Source organism: Mauremys mutica, chromosome 1 (genome assembly GCF_020497125.1).
Source record: "Mauremys mutica isolate MM-2020 ecotype Southern chromosome 1, ASM2049712v1, whole genome shotgun sequence".
Classification (NCBI taxonomy): domain Eukaryota; kingdom Metazoa; phylum Chordata; order Testudines; family Geoemydidae; genus Mauremys; species Mauremys mutica.
Window position 1 is genome coordinate 604,166 of NC_059072.1, and position 13,580 is coordinate 617,745.

Consider the following 13,580-nt stretch of genomic DNA (forward strand, 5'->3'; position numbering starts at 1 on the left):
TCCCGGTGCCACGGGACGTCCCTCCCTGCTCCACGGCGTGAACCCATCAGCCCAAGGACCTGGTGGGTGTCCGTAGCACACAGGTCTAATTTGCTGCCCACTCTCATGCCTGAGCCTCTTTCAGCCTTCCCGCCCCCGCAGGGTGTGAGCACACCCAGCGCCTGCCTTAGCAGTCGTTTGTCTTTCTGATTATTTCCCCCCTCAGCTATTAGCTGCATTTTTCCAAGCTGAATTTTGTGCTGTTCTTTCCCGCCCTTGTTTCCAAGCTCTTTAGGGCCTTTTATATTAATTCTCCTGCCTCTTTGCTGGTTACAGCTCCTCCCAATTTAATAGCAACTGCAAATTTCATTCATGTGCTTTTTACTCCTTTCCGTCAGATCATTAATAAAAAATCCAGGCTGGGCCCAGAGCCGCCCCCCTGGCCCCTGCCAGGCATCTCCTGCCAGCTCCACATGGTGTGTTTCCTGGGAGGCTGCATCCCTCCAAACAGCAGGCTCCCCTAGAGTCTCATCGCACGGTGAAGGTTGCCTGCCTGTGTGTGGAGTAGTGCCACTGCTAGCGCCAGGGAGAACTTTCAAATGGATCCCAGCCCCTCTTGGGGTGCATTGCTGGGGGACTGGGATCCCCCGCGGGGAGGCATTGCTAGGAGGCTGGAATTCCCCTGGGGGTGCATAGCTGGGGGTCCGGGATCCCCCCTGGGGTGCATTGCCGGGGGGAGCTGGGATCCCCTGGGGGTGCATTGCTGGGGCGTTGGCCCCAGAGCCAGGAGAATCTTCCCATGTGCATCCACTGCCACTTCCGTCCATCACCCATCTCTGGCCAAGTCACTCCTGTTCATGTGGCTCAGCCCCCTCCCCACATGCTGCTCATCCTGTAGCCGCTAGGGCCCGAGGTGAGGGCTCCTTACGCAGCTGTAACTCCATCCTTCTCAGGTGATCTCCCACAGACTCCAGGGAGAAAGGCCCCCAAGGCTCACAAGTGGCCACGTAGTTTGGGTGCCTCAGCATCCCGGGTGCTCCCCAGGAGACCCTTGGTCCTGGTTTTCCGAGGTGCTGAGCACTTGCCTCTGGTCAGGGCCGGCTCTAGACCCCAGCGCGGCAAGCACGCGCGTGGGGCGGCCCTTTCCCGGGGGGGCGGCAGGCTGGGCCGGCGGACCTGCCGCAGTCATGCCTGCGGGAGGTCCACCGGAGCCCCGGGACGACCCGACCTGCCGCAGGCATGACTGCGGAGGGGGCGCTCGTCCTGCGGCTCCAGTGGACCTCCCGCAGGCATGACTGCGGACGGTTCGCTGGTCCCGCGGCTCGGCTGGACCTCCCGCAGTCATGCCTGCGGCAGCTCCAGTGGAGCCGCCGGACCTGCGAACCGTCCGCAGCTGCGGGAGGTCCAGCCGAGCCGCGCGACCAGCGGACCCTCCGCAGTCATGCCCGCGGGAGGTCCGCTGCTCCCGCGGCTCCGGGGCGCCTCCCGGGCATGACTGCTTGGGGCGGCCAAAAACGTAGAGCCGCCCCTGCCTCTGGTGGTGCTCTGTGCGAGAGGCAGGCCTGCCTGTGTCTCTGGCCAGTGTGAGCGTGCCCTGCTGGCGATGCCAGGAACCCGCTGCTCTCCTTTCTGCTGCTGTCACCATTTCCCCACCGGCCATGCCCCCTCCTGGCCAGCAGCACTCTGAGATCATTAGCTGTCTCTTAGGGTGAGAATTCCCCTGTGCACAAAACTAGGCAGCGCTTTGCTCCCACTCAGGCCCTGGGGATGCAAAGCTTTCCACTGTCCCTGTGCACAGGGCAAGTTTCATCTTTGCTGCATCCAGCGCAGAGCAGCTGCCTTTCATGCTCCTACTTCCCCTGCATTCCCTCCCCAGCCCTTTGTTCTGCAGCTATCTTTGTCTGCTCCTCCTCCTCCCTCCCTGGCCAAACTTCTGCCTTTATCTTTGTTCTGCAGGGAGACCTCAGACAGGAGCCTGGGTCTCAGCCGTGTGTGAATCACTGGCCATTTCATCCTCCTTCTCGCGTGCTACTACCAGGCAGCCCTACTTTCTCCCTGGTGTTTCTGCCTACAAGCCCTCTTTCCCACCCCCTCACTCTGCTTCTTCCCCAGTGCCCCTGAGATCTTCTCCTCCAGGACAGGTCTCACCATGTCCCAGACCCACGAGCCACCTGGCGACTCCTGCTTCTTCTCTGCATTCTTCCTCTGCACAGGAACTGTCACCTTGCCGTGCCCTTGTCCACAGGGCCGGCTCCAGCTTTTAGCCACCCCAAGCGGTGAAGGAAAAAAACCCACAATTGAGCTGCTGCCGAAGTGGAAGATAGGGAGTGAAGGACCCGCTGCCGAATTGCCACCGAAAACCCGGACGTGCCGCCCCTTTCTATTGGCCGCCCCAGGCACCTGCTTCCTTCACTGGTGCCTGGAGCCAGCCCTGCTTGTCCAGGGGCTGGCAGAGGGCTACAGCCTATGGGAGCTGCCCAGGGTGCCTGGCCATGTGCTGAGCTCTGCATGGTGGCAATTTTCCCTGGGGCTTCTCCCTTGCTTCCTCAGTTGCACCTGCCTCACTAGCTTCCCTTCCAGAGGCAGGGTGTCCCAGGGTCCCAGGAGATGCTTCTCCACTCCCCGGGAGGTGCTAGGCTGACGTAGGCCTGGGACCTGTCGTTCTGGGCTTTCCCTGCACCTGAGCAAGGGCAGGTTTGCGCTGTCTGCTCTGGAGCTGGTCAGAGGCTGTCATAGCTGCCACGCCCCATAGGAGCCTCTGTGTCCTGCTGATCATGCTGGCCCTGTCACGGAGTGTGGGGGAGTCCGGGCCCTGCACCCCCCCACACTTCCTGCGATTCACCGGGACTCTCAGCCAGTCAGTAACACAGAAGGTTTGTTAGACCACAGGAACACAGTCCCAAGCAGGGCTTGTAGGTACAACCAGGACCCCCCAGCCAGGTCCCTCTGGGGGCAAGGAGCTTAGACCCCAGACTTGGGGTTCCTGCCTCCTCCCAGCCAGGCCAAAACTGAAACCAAAAACCCCTCCAGCAGTCTCTCTCCCTTTGAACAGCTTCCCGGGCAAAGGTGTTGACTCCCCCCACCCCCCTTCCTGGCTCAGGTCCTGTCCCTCACCTAAAGTCACCCCTGCTCTCCCATCCCCCATGCAGACAGTCCCAGTAAAAGGAAATGACATTTCCAGGTCCCTCCACCCCGCTCCCTACTGCCCACCCCTGGGCGGGGCCTGCACTGGACAATTGCTAGGAGCCCTGGGTAGATGCAGCCTTGGAGAAGTGCCAGCCCTCAAGTGATTTCCAGCTGACCCAGGGAAAGCCCCTTCTAATTGGCTGCCTTTTTCCCGCCTCCTGGGGAAGAGCAGCCAATCAGAGCTGCTGCAAGAGCCAGGCAGGGCTCTCCCACCCCCCAGGGGAGGGAGCAGAAAGCGGCAGCTGCTCAAGGTGGCTCTGCTCCCCACCCAGAGCAGAGAATCATCCCTGGAGCTGGCGGGTGGGGGGCAGAAGTGAGGTGGGTGCTAGGGGCAGAAATAACTGCAGGGTGGGAGGCAGGTCTGGGGATGGGGGCACAGAATTAATGAGCATTTGGGGGCTCGGGAGAAGCTGGAAGCTCTGCACAATCCAGCGGCTGTGAGAGCTCCTGCAGGGCCAGAGCCATCTCACTCGTGCATGTGGGAGGTTAGCAGAGCCATGACTGCCCCACACTCATGGCGGGAGACGGGGGAACCCAGACAGCTCAAAGCACACACGAGCATAGAATCATAGAATCTCAGGGTTGGAAGGGCCCTCAGGAGGTATCTAGTCTAACCCCCTTCTCAAAGCAGGGCCAAACCCAACAAAATCATCCCAGCCAGGGCTTTGTCAAGCCTGACCTTAAAAACCTCTAAGGATGGAGATTCCACCACTTCCCTAGGGAACCCATTCCAGTGCTTCACCACCCTCCTAGTGAAATAGTGTTTCCTAATATCCAACCTAAACCTCCCCCACTACAACTCGAGACCATTGCTCCTTGTTCTGTCATCTGCCACCACTGAGAACAGACTAGATCCATCCTCTTTGGAAACCCCTTTCAGCTAGTTGAAAGCAGCTATCAAATCCCCCCTCATTCTTCTCTTCTGCAGACTAAATAATCCCAGTTCCCTCAGCCTCTCCTCATAAGTCATGTGCTCCAGCCCCCTAATCATTTTTGTTGCCCTCCGCTGGACTCTTTCCAATTTTTCCACATCCTTCTTGTAGTGTGGGACCCAAAACTGGACATATACTCCAGATGAGGCCTCACCAATGTCAAATAAAGGGGAATGATTATGTCCCTTGATCTGCTGGCAATGCCCCTACTTATACAGCCCAAAATCCCATTAGCCTTCTTGGCAACAAGGGCACACTGTCGACTCATATCCAGCTTCTCGTCCACCGTAACCCCAGGTTCTTTTCTGCAGAACTGCTGCCTAGCATTGCGAGTCCTGGCCTAATCTTGTGGTTCTTTGGCATCTGACTTATGATTTAGAGCTTTTGGGACCTCTGGGGCACATGCACAGGGGACCAAGACACCCATACCCGCCGGGGCCCATTGGCTTTCAGTGTCCACAGATGCTGCCTCTCAGGGAATGATCTTCCCATCCCTTCTCCCTGGCGACGGCTTTCCCAGCAGACCCTGCAGCAGCCAGGAGAGCCAGGCTAAATCTGGGGTCAAGCTTTCATTGATGCCAACCCAGGCAGTTCCCCGGCCTCTGGGCTGGCTGGCTGGGGGTAGGGCCATTAATTATTTCCTCGACAGATCCAGGCCATCCGTAAATCTCCTCAGCTCTCTGTCACAAAGTGGATTAACACCTTGAGCTCCTTCTCCTGAACGGGCAGAGTCCTTTGATCTCTGCTCAGCTGGGCCTTCGTGGCAGTGGGAATGGCCCCAGCTGCAGTCATGGGTGGCAGCTGCTTGGCACGAGGGTAAGCGCATAGGTGCAGAGAGTGACTTCGCATGTCTGCATTAGGGGTTCCCTGGGTACCGCCCAGGAGTACCATTCCCAGAGGTACCAGCAGCCGTAACTGGGGCAAACTCCCCCGACCGAGAAAGGTTTGGGGTCAGGGGCTGGTGTGGTCAGGGGGAGGGGCGGAGTCAGGGGCTGGTGGGGGCATGGGGAGGGGCGGAGTGGGGGGCTGGCGTGGGCATGGGGAGGAGCAGAGTCGGGGGCTGGCGTGGCCGTGGGGAGGGGCGGAGTGGGGGGCTGGCGTGGGCATGGGGAGGAGCAGAGTCGGGGGCTGGCGTGGGCATGGGGAGGAGCGGAGTCGGGGGCTGGCGTGGCCGTGGGGAGTGGTGGAGTCGGGGGCTGGCGTGGGCATGGGGAGGAGCGGAGTCGGGGGCTGGCGTGGCCGTGGGGAGGAGCGGAGTCGGGGGCTGGCGTGGCCGTGGGGAGTGGCGGAGTCGGGGGCTGGCATGGCCGTGGGGAGTGGCGGAGTCGGGGGCTGGCGTGGGCATGGGGAGGGGCTCCATGCAGTGCAGTAACTCGTGGGGCTGGGAGGGCGACTCATCATTATGCGCAGTGCTCCGGGGTCAGTGTTTTCCTCACTGCAGGAGTCGCTCCAGCTTTTGCTTAGTGGCTGGTAACATTCAAGCACTGAAAGAGTTAACAGATGCCAGGGTCCAAATTCAGCCTTGAAGCTCATTTTCCTTGTAAATCGAGTGGGGCTGGAGCTGATAGCCCCGCTCACTGTGGCCTCTGGCCTCCCAGCAGCCTGGTCCCTCCAGGAGATTTTTCTGCAGGGAGGGAGGAGGGCGGAAAGGAGGAAGCAGAGGGATGGAGGGAAGGAATGGGCCCCCTTCCCTGACACTGTTTCCATCACCAGAAGGGGTGTGAGGAATCAGAGAGGTTCAAAGCGGGGCAGCAGGAACCATCGGGGGCCTGGAGAGGCTGACAGGACTGGCCCTGCTTACCTTTGTTGGGAGCCAAATCAGCAGGGATGTGATGGGGGTACCGGCTAATGGAGAAAGAGTGTTTCACTTCCCCCCAGTGCAGGGAGACGAGGGGGCCCTGACATCCCACAACAGCTCAGGCCTGGACTCCGCTGAGCCGCATCAATGAAAGGGGCAAATTCAAAACTGACACAAGGAAACACTTTTTCACACAACACAGGGCCGGCCTGTGGAACTCACTGCCACAGGACAGCAGTGAGGCCAACAATTTAGCAGGATTCAACCAAGGCTCAAACGCTGACTTGGGTAACAAGAGCATCCCCACTAACAGTACATATTAAAACAGACCAGAGTTTGGGGAGGGCTGTAGAACACCCTGCCCCTAGCCAGGGGCCAGCCTGATTATTGGGGGTCAGGAGGAACCAAGCTAGCCCACTGCTGCCCCTTTCCAGCCTCAGTTGGAGACCAGAGGCTGGGCTAGGTGGGTTCTGGCCTGATCCAGGCTGGCCATCCCCATGAACCTGAGAGAGGAGAGCTAATGGGTCTTGCTGGCAGAGCCCCAGGGAACTGAGGGACAGAGGCTGGCCCCAGAGCAGGGAGGCATCCCGCAAGAGTTCCCCAGAGGGTGCAGTGTTGGGGGGAGATCCTGGGGGGGTGCAGTGCTGGGGGGGCTGGGATCCCTGTGGGGGGGTGCAGTGCCAGGTGGGCTGGGATCCCCCCGAGGGTGCAGTGCCAGGAGGGTAGGGATCCCCGGTGTGTGTGTCCAGTGCCAGGGGGGCTGCGATCTCCAGTGGGTGCAGTGCCAGGGGAGCTGAGATCCTGGGGGGGGGTGCAATGCTGAGAGGGAGGGGCTGGGATCCCCCTGGGGTGCAGTGCTGGGATTCTCCAGAGGGTGCAGTGCTGGGGGATTGGGATCCCCTGGGGATGCAGTGCCAGATATGAAGTGCTGTGATCCCCCAGGGGGTGCAGTGCCACGGGGCTGAGATCCCTTGGGGGTCACTTTTTGGGGGGGCTGGGATCCCCCCAGGGGGTGCAGTGCAGGGGGGCTGGGATCCCCCCAGGGGTAGCGGGGGGCTGGGATCCCCACGGGTGCAGTGCAGGGGGCTGGGATCCCCCCGGGGGGTGCAGTGCAGGGGGGGCTGGGATCCCCGTGGGTGCAGTGCAGGGGGGCTGGGATCCCCCCAGGGGGTGCAGTGCAGGGGGGCTGGGATCCCCCCGGGGGTAGCGGGGGGCTGGGATCCCCGTGGGTGCAGTGCTGGGGGGGGCTGGGATCCCCGTGGTGCAGTGCAGGGGGGCTGGGATCCCCCCAGGGGGGCAGTGCTGGGGGGGGCTGGGATCCCCGTGGGTGCAGTGCAGGGGGGCTGGGATCCCCCCTGGGGGTGCAGTGCTGGGGTTGGGGGCTGGGATCCCCCAGGGGGTGCAGTGCTGGGGGGGCTGGGATCCCCCTGGGGGGTGCAGTGCTGGGGGGCTGGGATCCCCTCAGGGGGTGCAGTGCAGGGGGGCTGGGATCCCCGCGGGTGCAGTGCAGGGGGGCTGGGATCCCCCCAGGGGGTGCAGTGCAGGGGGGGGCTGGGATCCCCGGGGGGTGCAGTGCAGGGGGGCTGGGATCCCCCCGGGGGGGCAGTGCTGGGGGGGCTGGGATCCCCCTGGGGGGTGCAGTGCAGGGGGGGCTGGGATCCCCATGGGTGCAGTGCAGGGGGGCTGGGATCCCCCCGGGGGGTGCAGTGCAGGGGGGGCTGGGATCCCCCCAGGGGGTGCAGTGCAGGGGGGGCTGGGATCCCCCCAGGGGGTGCAGTGCAGGGGGGCTGGGATCCCCCCGGGGGTAGCGGGGGGCGCTGCCCCGGCCGGGCCCGCCGGTAACTCTCTCTCTCTCTCTGTCTCCCCCGGCCCAGCGCTGCGCTGTGCGGGCTCCAGGTCCCGCGGCCCCGCCGCCCCCGCGCCCCCCGCCCGCACGGACCATGCCGCTGCCGCCGCCGCCCGCCGCCGCCAAACATGAGACTCCGGAGCTGCCGCCGCCAGAGCAGCTGCCGCCGCCGCGCCCGCCCCGCGCGGTGGAGGCGGATCCGGGGGACCCCGCGGGCCGCCCCCGGGACGAGACCCCCTATGCCACCATCGAGCCCCCGGCCCCCTGCGCCGAGCCGCCGCCGCCCCGCATGGAGGAAGCCGCCGCCAGCGCCATCGTGGTGCGCATCGGGATCCCCGACCTGCAGCAGACGGTGAGTGGGGCCGGGCCGGGCGGGACCGGGACCGGCTGCTCCCGGCCGGGCTCCGGATCGGGACCACCCCGGCACCCCGGCCGGGCTCCGGATCGGGACCACCCCGGCCGGGCTCCGGATCGGGACCACCCCACCGCCCCGGCCGGGCTCCGGATCGGGACCACCCCGCCTCCCCGGCCGGGCCCCGGATCGGGACCACCCCGGCCGGGCTCCGGATCGGGGCCGACCGGCAGCGCCGCCCCCCCCGCCCCACGGGACCCGCTGGCCACAAGTTTCCCGCAAAGGGGATGTGACAGCTGCTGCTTAACCCCTGCGCTGCTGGAGCCCCGCGGCAGTTTCCAGCTGAACACAGCACTTGCCGCCTGGCTAAACTTTACACCAACTGCAGCCGCTGGTGAGAGCTGGATGGAGAAGGAGAGAGGGTCCCCACCCAGACCCTTCCAGCCAGAGTCCATCTGGGGCCCAGCTGCCCCCGGCCGGGCGTGTGGCACGGGAACCCCCTCCCCGGCCAGGCATGTGGCATGGGAACCCCCTCCCCGGCCGGGCGTGTGGCACGGGAACCCCCTCCCCGGCCGGGTCTGTGCCATGGGAACCCCCTCCCCGGCCGGGCGTGTGGCACGGGAACCCCCTCCCCGGCCGGGTCTGTGCCATGGGAACCCCCTCCCCGGCCGGGTCTGTGGCAGGGGAACCCCCTCCCCGGCCGGGCGTGTGGCACGGGAACCCCCTCCCCCGCCGGGCGTGTGCCATGGGAACCCCCTCCCCCGCCGGGCGTGTGCCATGGGAACCCCCTCCCCGGCCGGGCGTGTGGCACGGGAACCCCCTCCCCCGCCGGGCGTGTGCCATGGGAACCCCCTCCCCCGCCGGGCGTGTGGCATGGGGAACCCCCTCCCCGGCCGGGCGTGTGGCATGGGGAACCCCCTCCCCGGCCGGGCGTGTGGCATGGGGAACCCCCTCCCCCGCCGGGCGTGTGGCATGGGGAACCCCCTCCCCGGCCGGGCGTGTGGCATGGGAACCCCCTCCCCAGCTGGGCTTGTGGCATGGGAACCCCCTCCCCCGCCGGGCGTGTGGCATGGGAACCCCCTCCCCCACTGGGTGTGCGCCTGCCACTGGAACCGGTGCAGCCCCAGCCCTACACCCAGGTGGTGGGACCAGGGGAGCAGCCATGACAAGTTCCATCAGGCCCGGTCTCATCCATCCCCCCAGCCTGGCTCCTCAGGGCTGGCCTGGAGTATGCCCCAGTCCCTGGGAGCAGGGGACTCAGCCCTGGACTCTGGCTCGCTCACCTCCCCCCACCCCCCAGTGCTGCCCGCAGGGAGAGCTGCTGAGTCTGGAAAGCCAGGAGCAAATTCCCAGGTAAAAATTCCCAGCTAATCAGGGCCCCTTGTGGCTGCCAAGCACAAGGCCAGCCCCAGCTGGGGACTTGAAGGAGCTGGCATCCCCTCAGTGTCCCTGTGCAGTGCAGTGTGCCTGATGGGGAGGACTGGTTCCGGGTTCTCCCCCATTCTGCCCCAGCCAGCTGGCTCCAGGCTGGGGCTCTCACTTGCCTCTGCATCTGCCTGACAAGATGCAGTGGTCTTGCATAATGAGCTCCAGTGCTGGGACAGGCAGCGCTGCGGGTGGGAGAGGCACTGGGGACAGGCTGGCTGGCTGCTCAGAGCTGCTCAGGAGGAAGAAACTGCTTGGGATTGGAGCCTGCTGCACATTAGGACATGACTCCTAAGTCAATGCAGCGTCCTCCTGCCTCAGAGCACAGGCAGGGCTGTGTGCAGCCTGCGCTGACAGCAGGAGGAATGGAGCCAAGAGAGGAACTGAGTTACGGTAGCACAGATTGAAACAAGTAACCGCTGGTCTGATACCTCACGATGCATGATAAAGAGGGATTCTGCTGAGATAGGGCTTGGTGACTAGAGAGCTACAGAGGGTATTAGAGCAGGGCACGGTGTATCTATCAGTGAGGGTGTGAGATACACCATGTCCTGCACTAACACCCGCTGTATCAGTGAGGGGGTGTGATACAGCAGGAGTTAGAGCAGGGCACGGTGTATCTATCAGTGAGGGGGTGTGACACAGCGGGTGTTAGAGCAGGGCACGGTGTATCTATCAGTGAGGGTGTGAGATACACCATGTCCTGCACTAACACCCGCTGTATCAGTGAGGGGGTGTGATACAGCAGGAGTTAGAGCAGGGCACGGTGTATCTATCAGTGAGTGGGTGTGACACAGTTGGTGTTAGAGCAGGCATGGTGTATCTGTCAGTGAGAGGGGGTGATACAGCTGGGTGTTAGAGCAGGGCACGGTGTATCAGTGAGGGGGTGTGACAGTGGATGTTATAGCAGGGCACAGGGTATCTATCAGTGAGGGGGTGTGACACAGCGGGTGTTAGAGCAGGGCACGGTGTATCCATCAGTGAGGGGGTGTGACACAGCGGGTGTTAGAGCAGGGCACGGTGTATCTATCAGTGAGGGGGTGTGACACAGTTGGTGTTAGAGCAGGCATGGTGTATCTGTCAGTGAGAGGGGGTGATACAGCTGGGTGTTAGAGCAGGGCACGGTGTATCAGTGAGGGGGTGTGACAGTGGATGTTATAGCAGGGCACAGGGTATCTATCAGTGAGGGGGTGTGACACAGCGGGTGTTAGAGCAGGGCACGGTGTATCCATCAGTGAGGGGGTGTGACACAGCGGGTGTTAGAGCAGGGCACGGTGTATCCATCAGTGAGGGGGTGTGACACAGTGGGTGTTAGAGCAGGGCACAGTGTATCAGTGAGGGGGTGTGACACAGTGGATGTTATAGCAGGGCATCGTGTATCTATCAGTGAGGGGATGTGATACAGCAGGAGTTAGTGCAGCACACGGTGTATCTATCAGTGAGGGGATGTGATACAGCTGAATATTGGGGCAGGGCACGGTGTATCAGTGAGGGGGTGTGACACAATGGGTGTTAGAGCAGGGCACCGTGTATCTATCAGTGAGAATGGAGTGATACAGCTGGGTGTTATAGCAGGGCACGGTGTATCTATCAGTGAGGGGATGTGATACAGCTGAATATTGGGGCAGGGCACGGTGTATCAGTGAGGGGGTGTGACACAATGGGTGTTAGAGCAGGGCACCGTGTATCTATCAGTGAGAATGGAGTGATACAGCTGGGTGTTATAGCAGGGCACGGGGTATCTATCAGTGAGGGGGTGTGACACAGCGGGTGTTATAGCAGGGCACGGGGTATCTATCAGTGAGGGGGTGTGATACAGCGGCTGTTAGAGCAGGGCACGGTGTGTCACTGACGGCAGGTGTTGGAACTGGTTGAGGGGTGTCAGCGAGAGTGGGTGATGGAACTGGCTCTGGGCGTCGGCGGGCAATGGAGCCTGGTGTCAGTTGAATGGGCGGGTGTTGGACCAAGGCACAGTGTGTCTGTGGGTCTAGTTAGGATGGGACCTGTTTTGCTGGTGGTTGCCAGGTGGTGGGTGGCAGTGAGGGCGTGTGTACACTGCAATAAAACACCTGCGGCTGGCCCACGTGAGCTGATCCAGGCTCACAGGGCTCGGCCTGCAGGGCTCTAAACTTGCTGTGTAGACATTTGGACTCTGGGAACCCTCGAGTGGGAGGGTCCCGTCCCAGAGCCTGGGCTCCAGCATGAGCCCATATGTCTACCCTGCAGTCTGAGAGCCCCGCACCCTGAGCTCTGTGAGCCTGTCAGCTGCCGCGGGTGTTGTTGCAATGCGAACATACCCTGCATGGCTCTCCTAGCAGGCTGTGGTCTGGTCGCCAGCAGCGGGGGCTTGGAGATGAGGGTCTGAAGCTCTCGGAGCTCTCAGCTCTGCAGAACAGCTGCCGTGTGCTGGAAGGAGCTGCGGAGGCAGAGAAGGGACGCTGGGCTGCCTTTGCTGTCGAAGAATCGACGTTGTGTTTTAATGAGAACTGACCTTGTGCTGTAGGAGAGGCCTCAGCACACGCTTGCTGGCACCGAGCAGTTCCTGCCTGAGCCTCTGCTGGGATTCTGAGCCAGGAGGCTCTCCCGCCCCGGCCTTTGTGGACTGCTCTCCTTCCCTTCCTGGCCGGAGGTGCAGAGTGCCTTGGTGCCCCCACCCCTCCCTCTCACCAGCCTGTACGTTGGCTGTCTCATGCTACCCCCTCCGCCTTCCCCAGACTGATCTGTAGGGCCACAGCCCCCTCTCGCCTGCCAGCCTCTGCCCCGCAGCCTGCTGGGTCACACGATGCCACCAGCAATGGTCCGGTGGGATTGTCAGTATGGTGGAGTCACACTCGGCATCATTGTCAGGATGTGGTGAGCCCACCTCTCGTTAGCTGTTCCCCTTCCCTGGTGCTCTCTCCTCTTGTGAGCACCCATCCGGCGTCCTGCTGCCCCCCATGGCTCTAACGCAGCCCTGCAAGGGGACAATCCCAGAAATGGGGCGCAGGAGCCCTGCTAGGCCATCCAGTCCAGGGCCGGTGCAACTATTTAGGCGACGCAGGCGGTCGCCTAGGGCGCTAGGATTTGGGGGGCACCATTTTCTTTGGCAGCGACCGCGGTGGCCGGATCTTTGGCTGCCCCAGTCGCCGCCGGCATTTAGGCAGAGGGAGCTGGGGCACAGGAGCGCGGGGAGGGCCGCCTGCAGCAAGTAAGGGGGGGGGCACACAGGGGAACTCCCCGCCCCAGCTCACCCCTGCTCCGCCTCCTCCCCGAGCACACCGTGGCTGCTTCACTTCTCCCGCCTCCCAGGCTTGCGGCGCCTAAGCTGATTGGCACCGCAAGCCTGGGAGGCGGGAGAAGTGAAGCAGCCATGGCGTGCTCGGGGAGGAGGCGGGGCAGGGGTGAGCTAGGGCGGGGGGGCGCCTCAGGGCGGAGGTGGGGAGCTGCTGCGGGGGGGCGCCTCAGGGCGGAGGGGGGGAGCTGCTGCGGGGGGGCGCCTCAGGGCGGAGGGGGGAGGCGCTGCGGGGGGGTGCCTCAGGGCGGAGGTGGGGAGCTGCTGCGGGGGAGAGAGCGCCTCAGGGAGGAGGGGGGGAGCTGCTGCGGGGGAGAGAGCGCCTCAGGGCGGAGGGGGGGAGCTGCTGCGGGGGGGCGCCTCAGGGCGGAGGTGGGGAGCTGCTGCGGGGGAGAGAGCGCCTCAGGGCGGAGGTGGGGAGCTGCTGCGGGGGAGGTGCGCCTCAGGGCGGGGGCTCAGGAACGGGGGAGGGCGCAAGGTGGAAGTTTTGCCTAGGGCACGAAACATCCTTGCACCGGCCCTGATCCAGTCCCTCTCCAGAGTGGGGTAGTCACTACCTTGCCCAGACTGGCTCCTCTCGTGAGCCCCAGGGTCAGTTGTGGGTCAGGAGGCCTGGGGGGAGAACTGGGTGCTGCTCTGGCCCCATCACCAGAGAACATGTGCATCTCTACAGGCCCAAGCAAGGAGACACCACCTTCCCTAAGGAGAATCTCTGCGCACAGGCCGGGAGCAGAGAGGAAATGCAGCACTGCAGAGAGCCCACAGCTCTGCCTAGGAACAGGCTGTGCATG

At 63.4% G+C, this 13,580-nt stretch overlaps 1 protein-coding gene across 5 annotated transcripts in view; it reads left to right on the plus strand.

The window, feature by feature from the left end:
* Positions 1 to 13,580, plus strand: part of SHANK3 (SH3 and multiple ankyrin repeat domains 3) — a 748,791-nt gene that overhangs the window by 64,478 nt on the left and 670,733 nt on the right. For all 5 annotated transcript variants that reach the window (XM_045026870.1, XM_045026889.1, XM_045026909.1 and 2 more), the window contains exon 3: positions 7,770 to 8,093. In XM_045026870.1, the coding sequence (XP_044882805.1) occupies positions 7,836 to 8,093 (258 nt within the window). In that variant the 5' untranslated portion in view covers positions 7,770 to 7,835. The remainder of the gene's footprint in view (positions 1 to 7,769; positions 8,094 to 13,580) is intronic.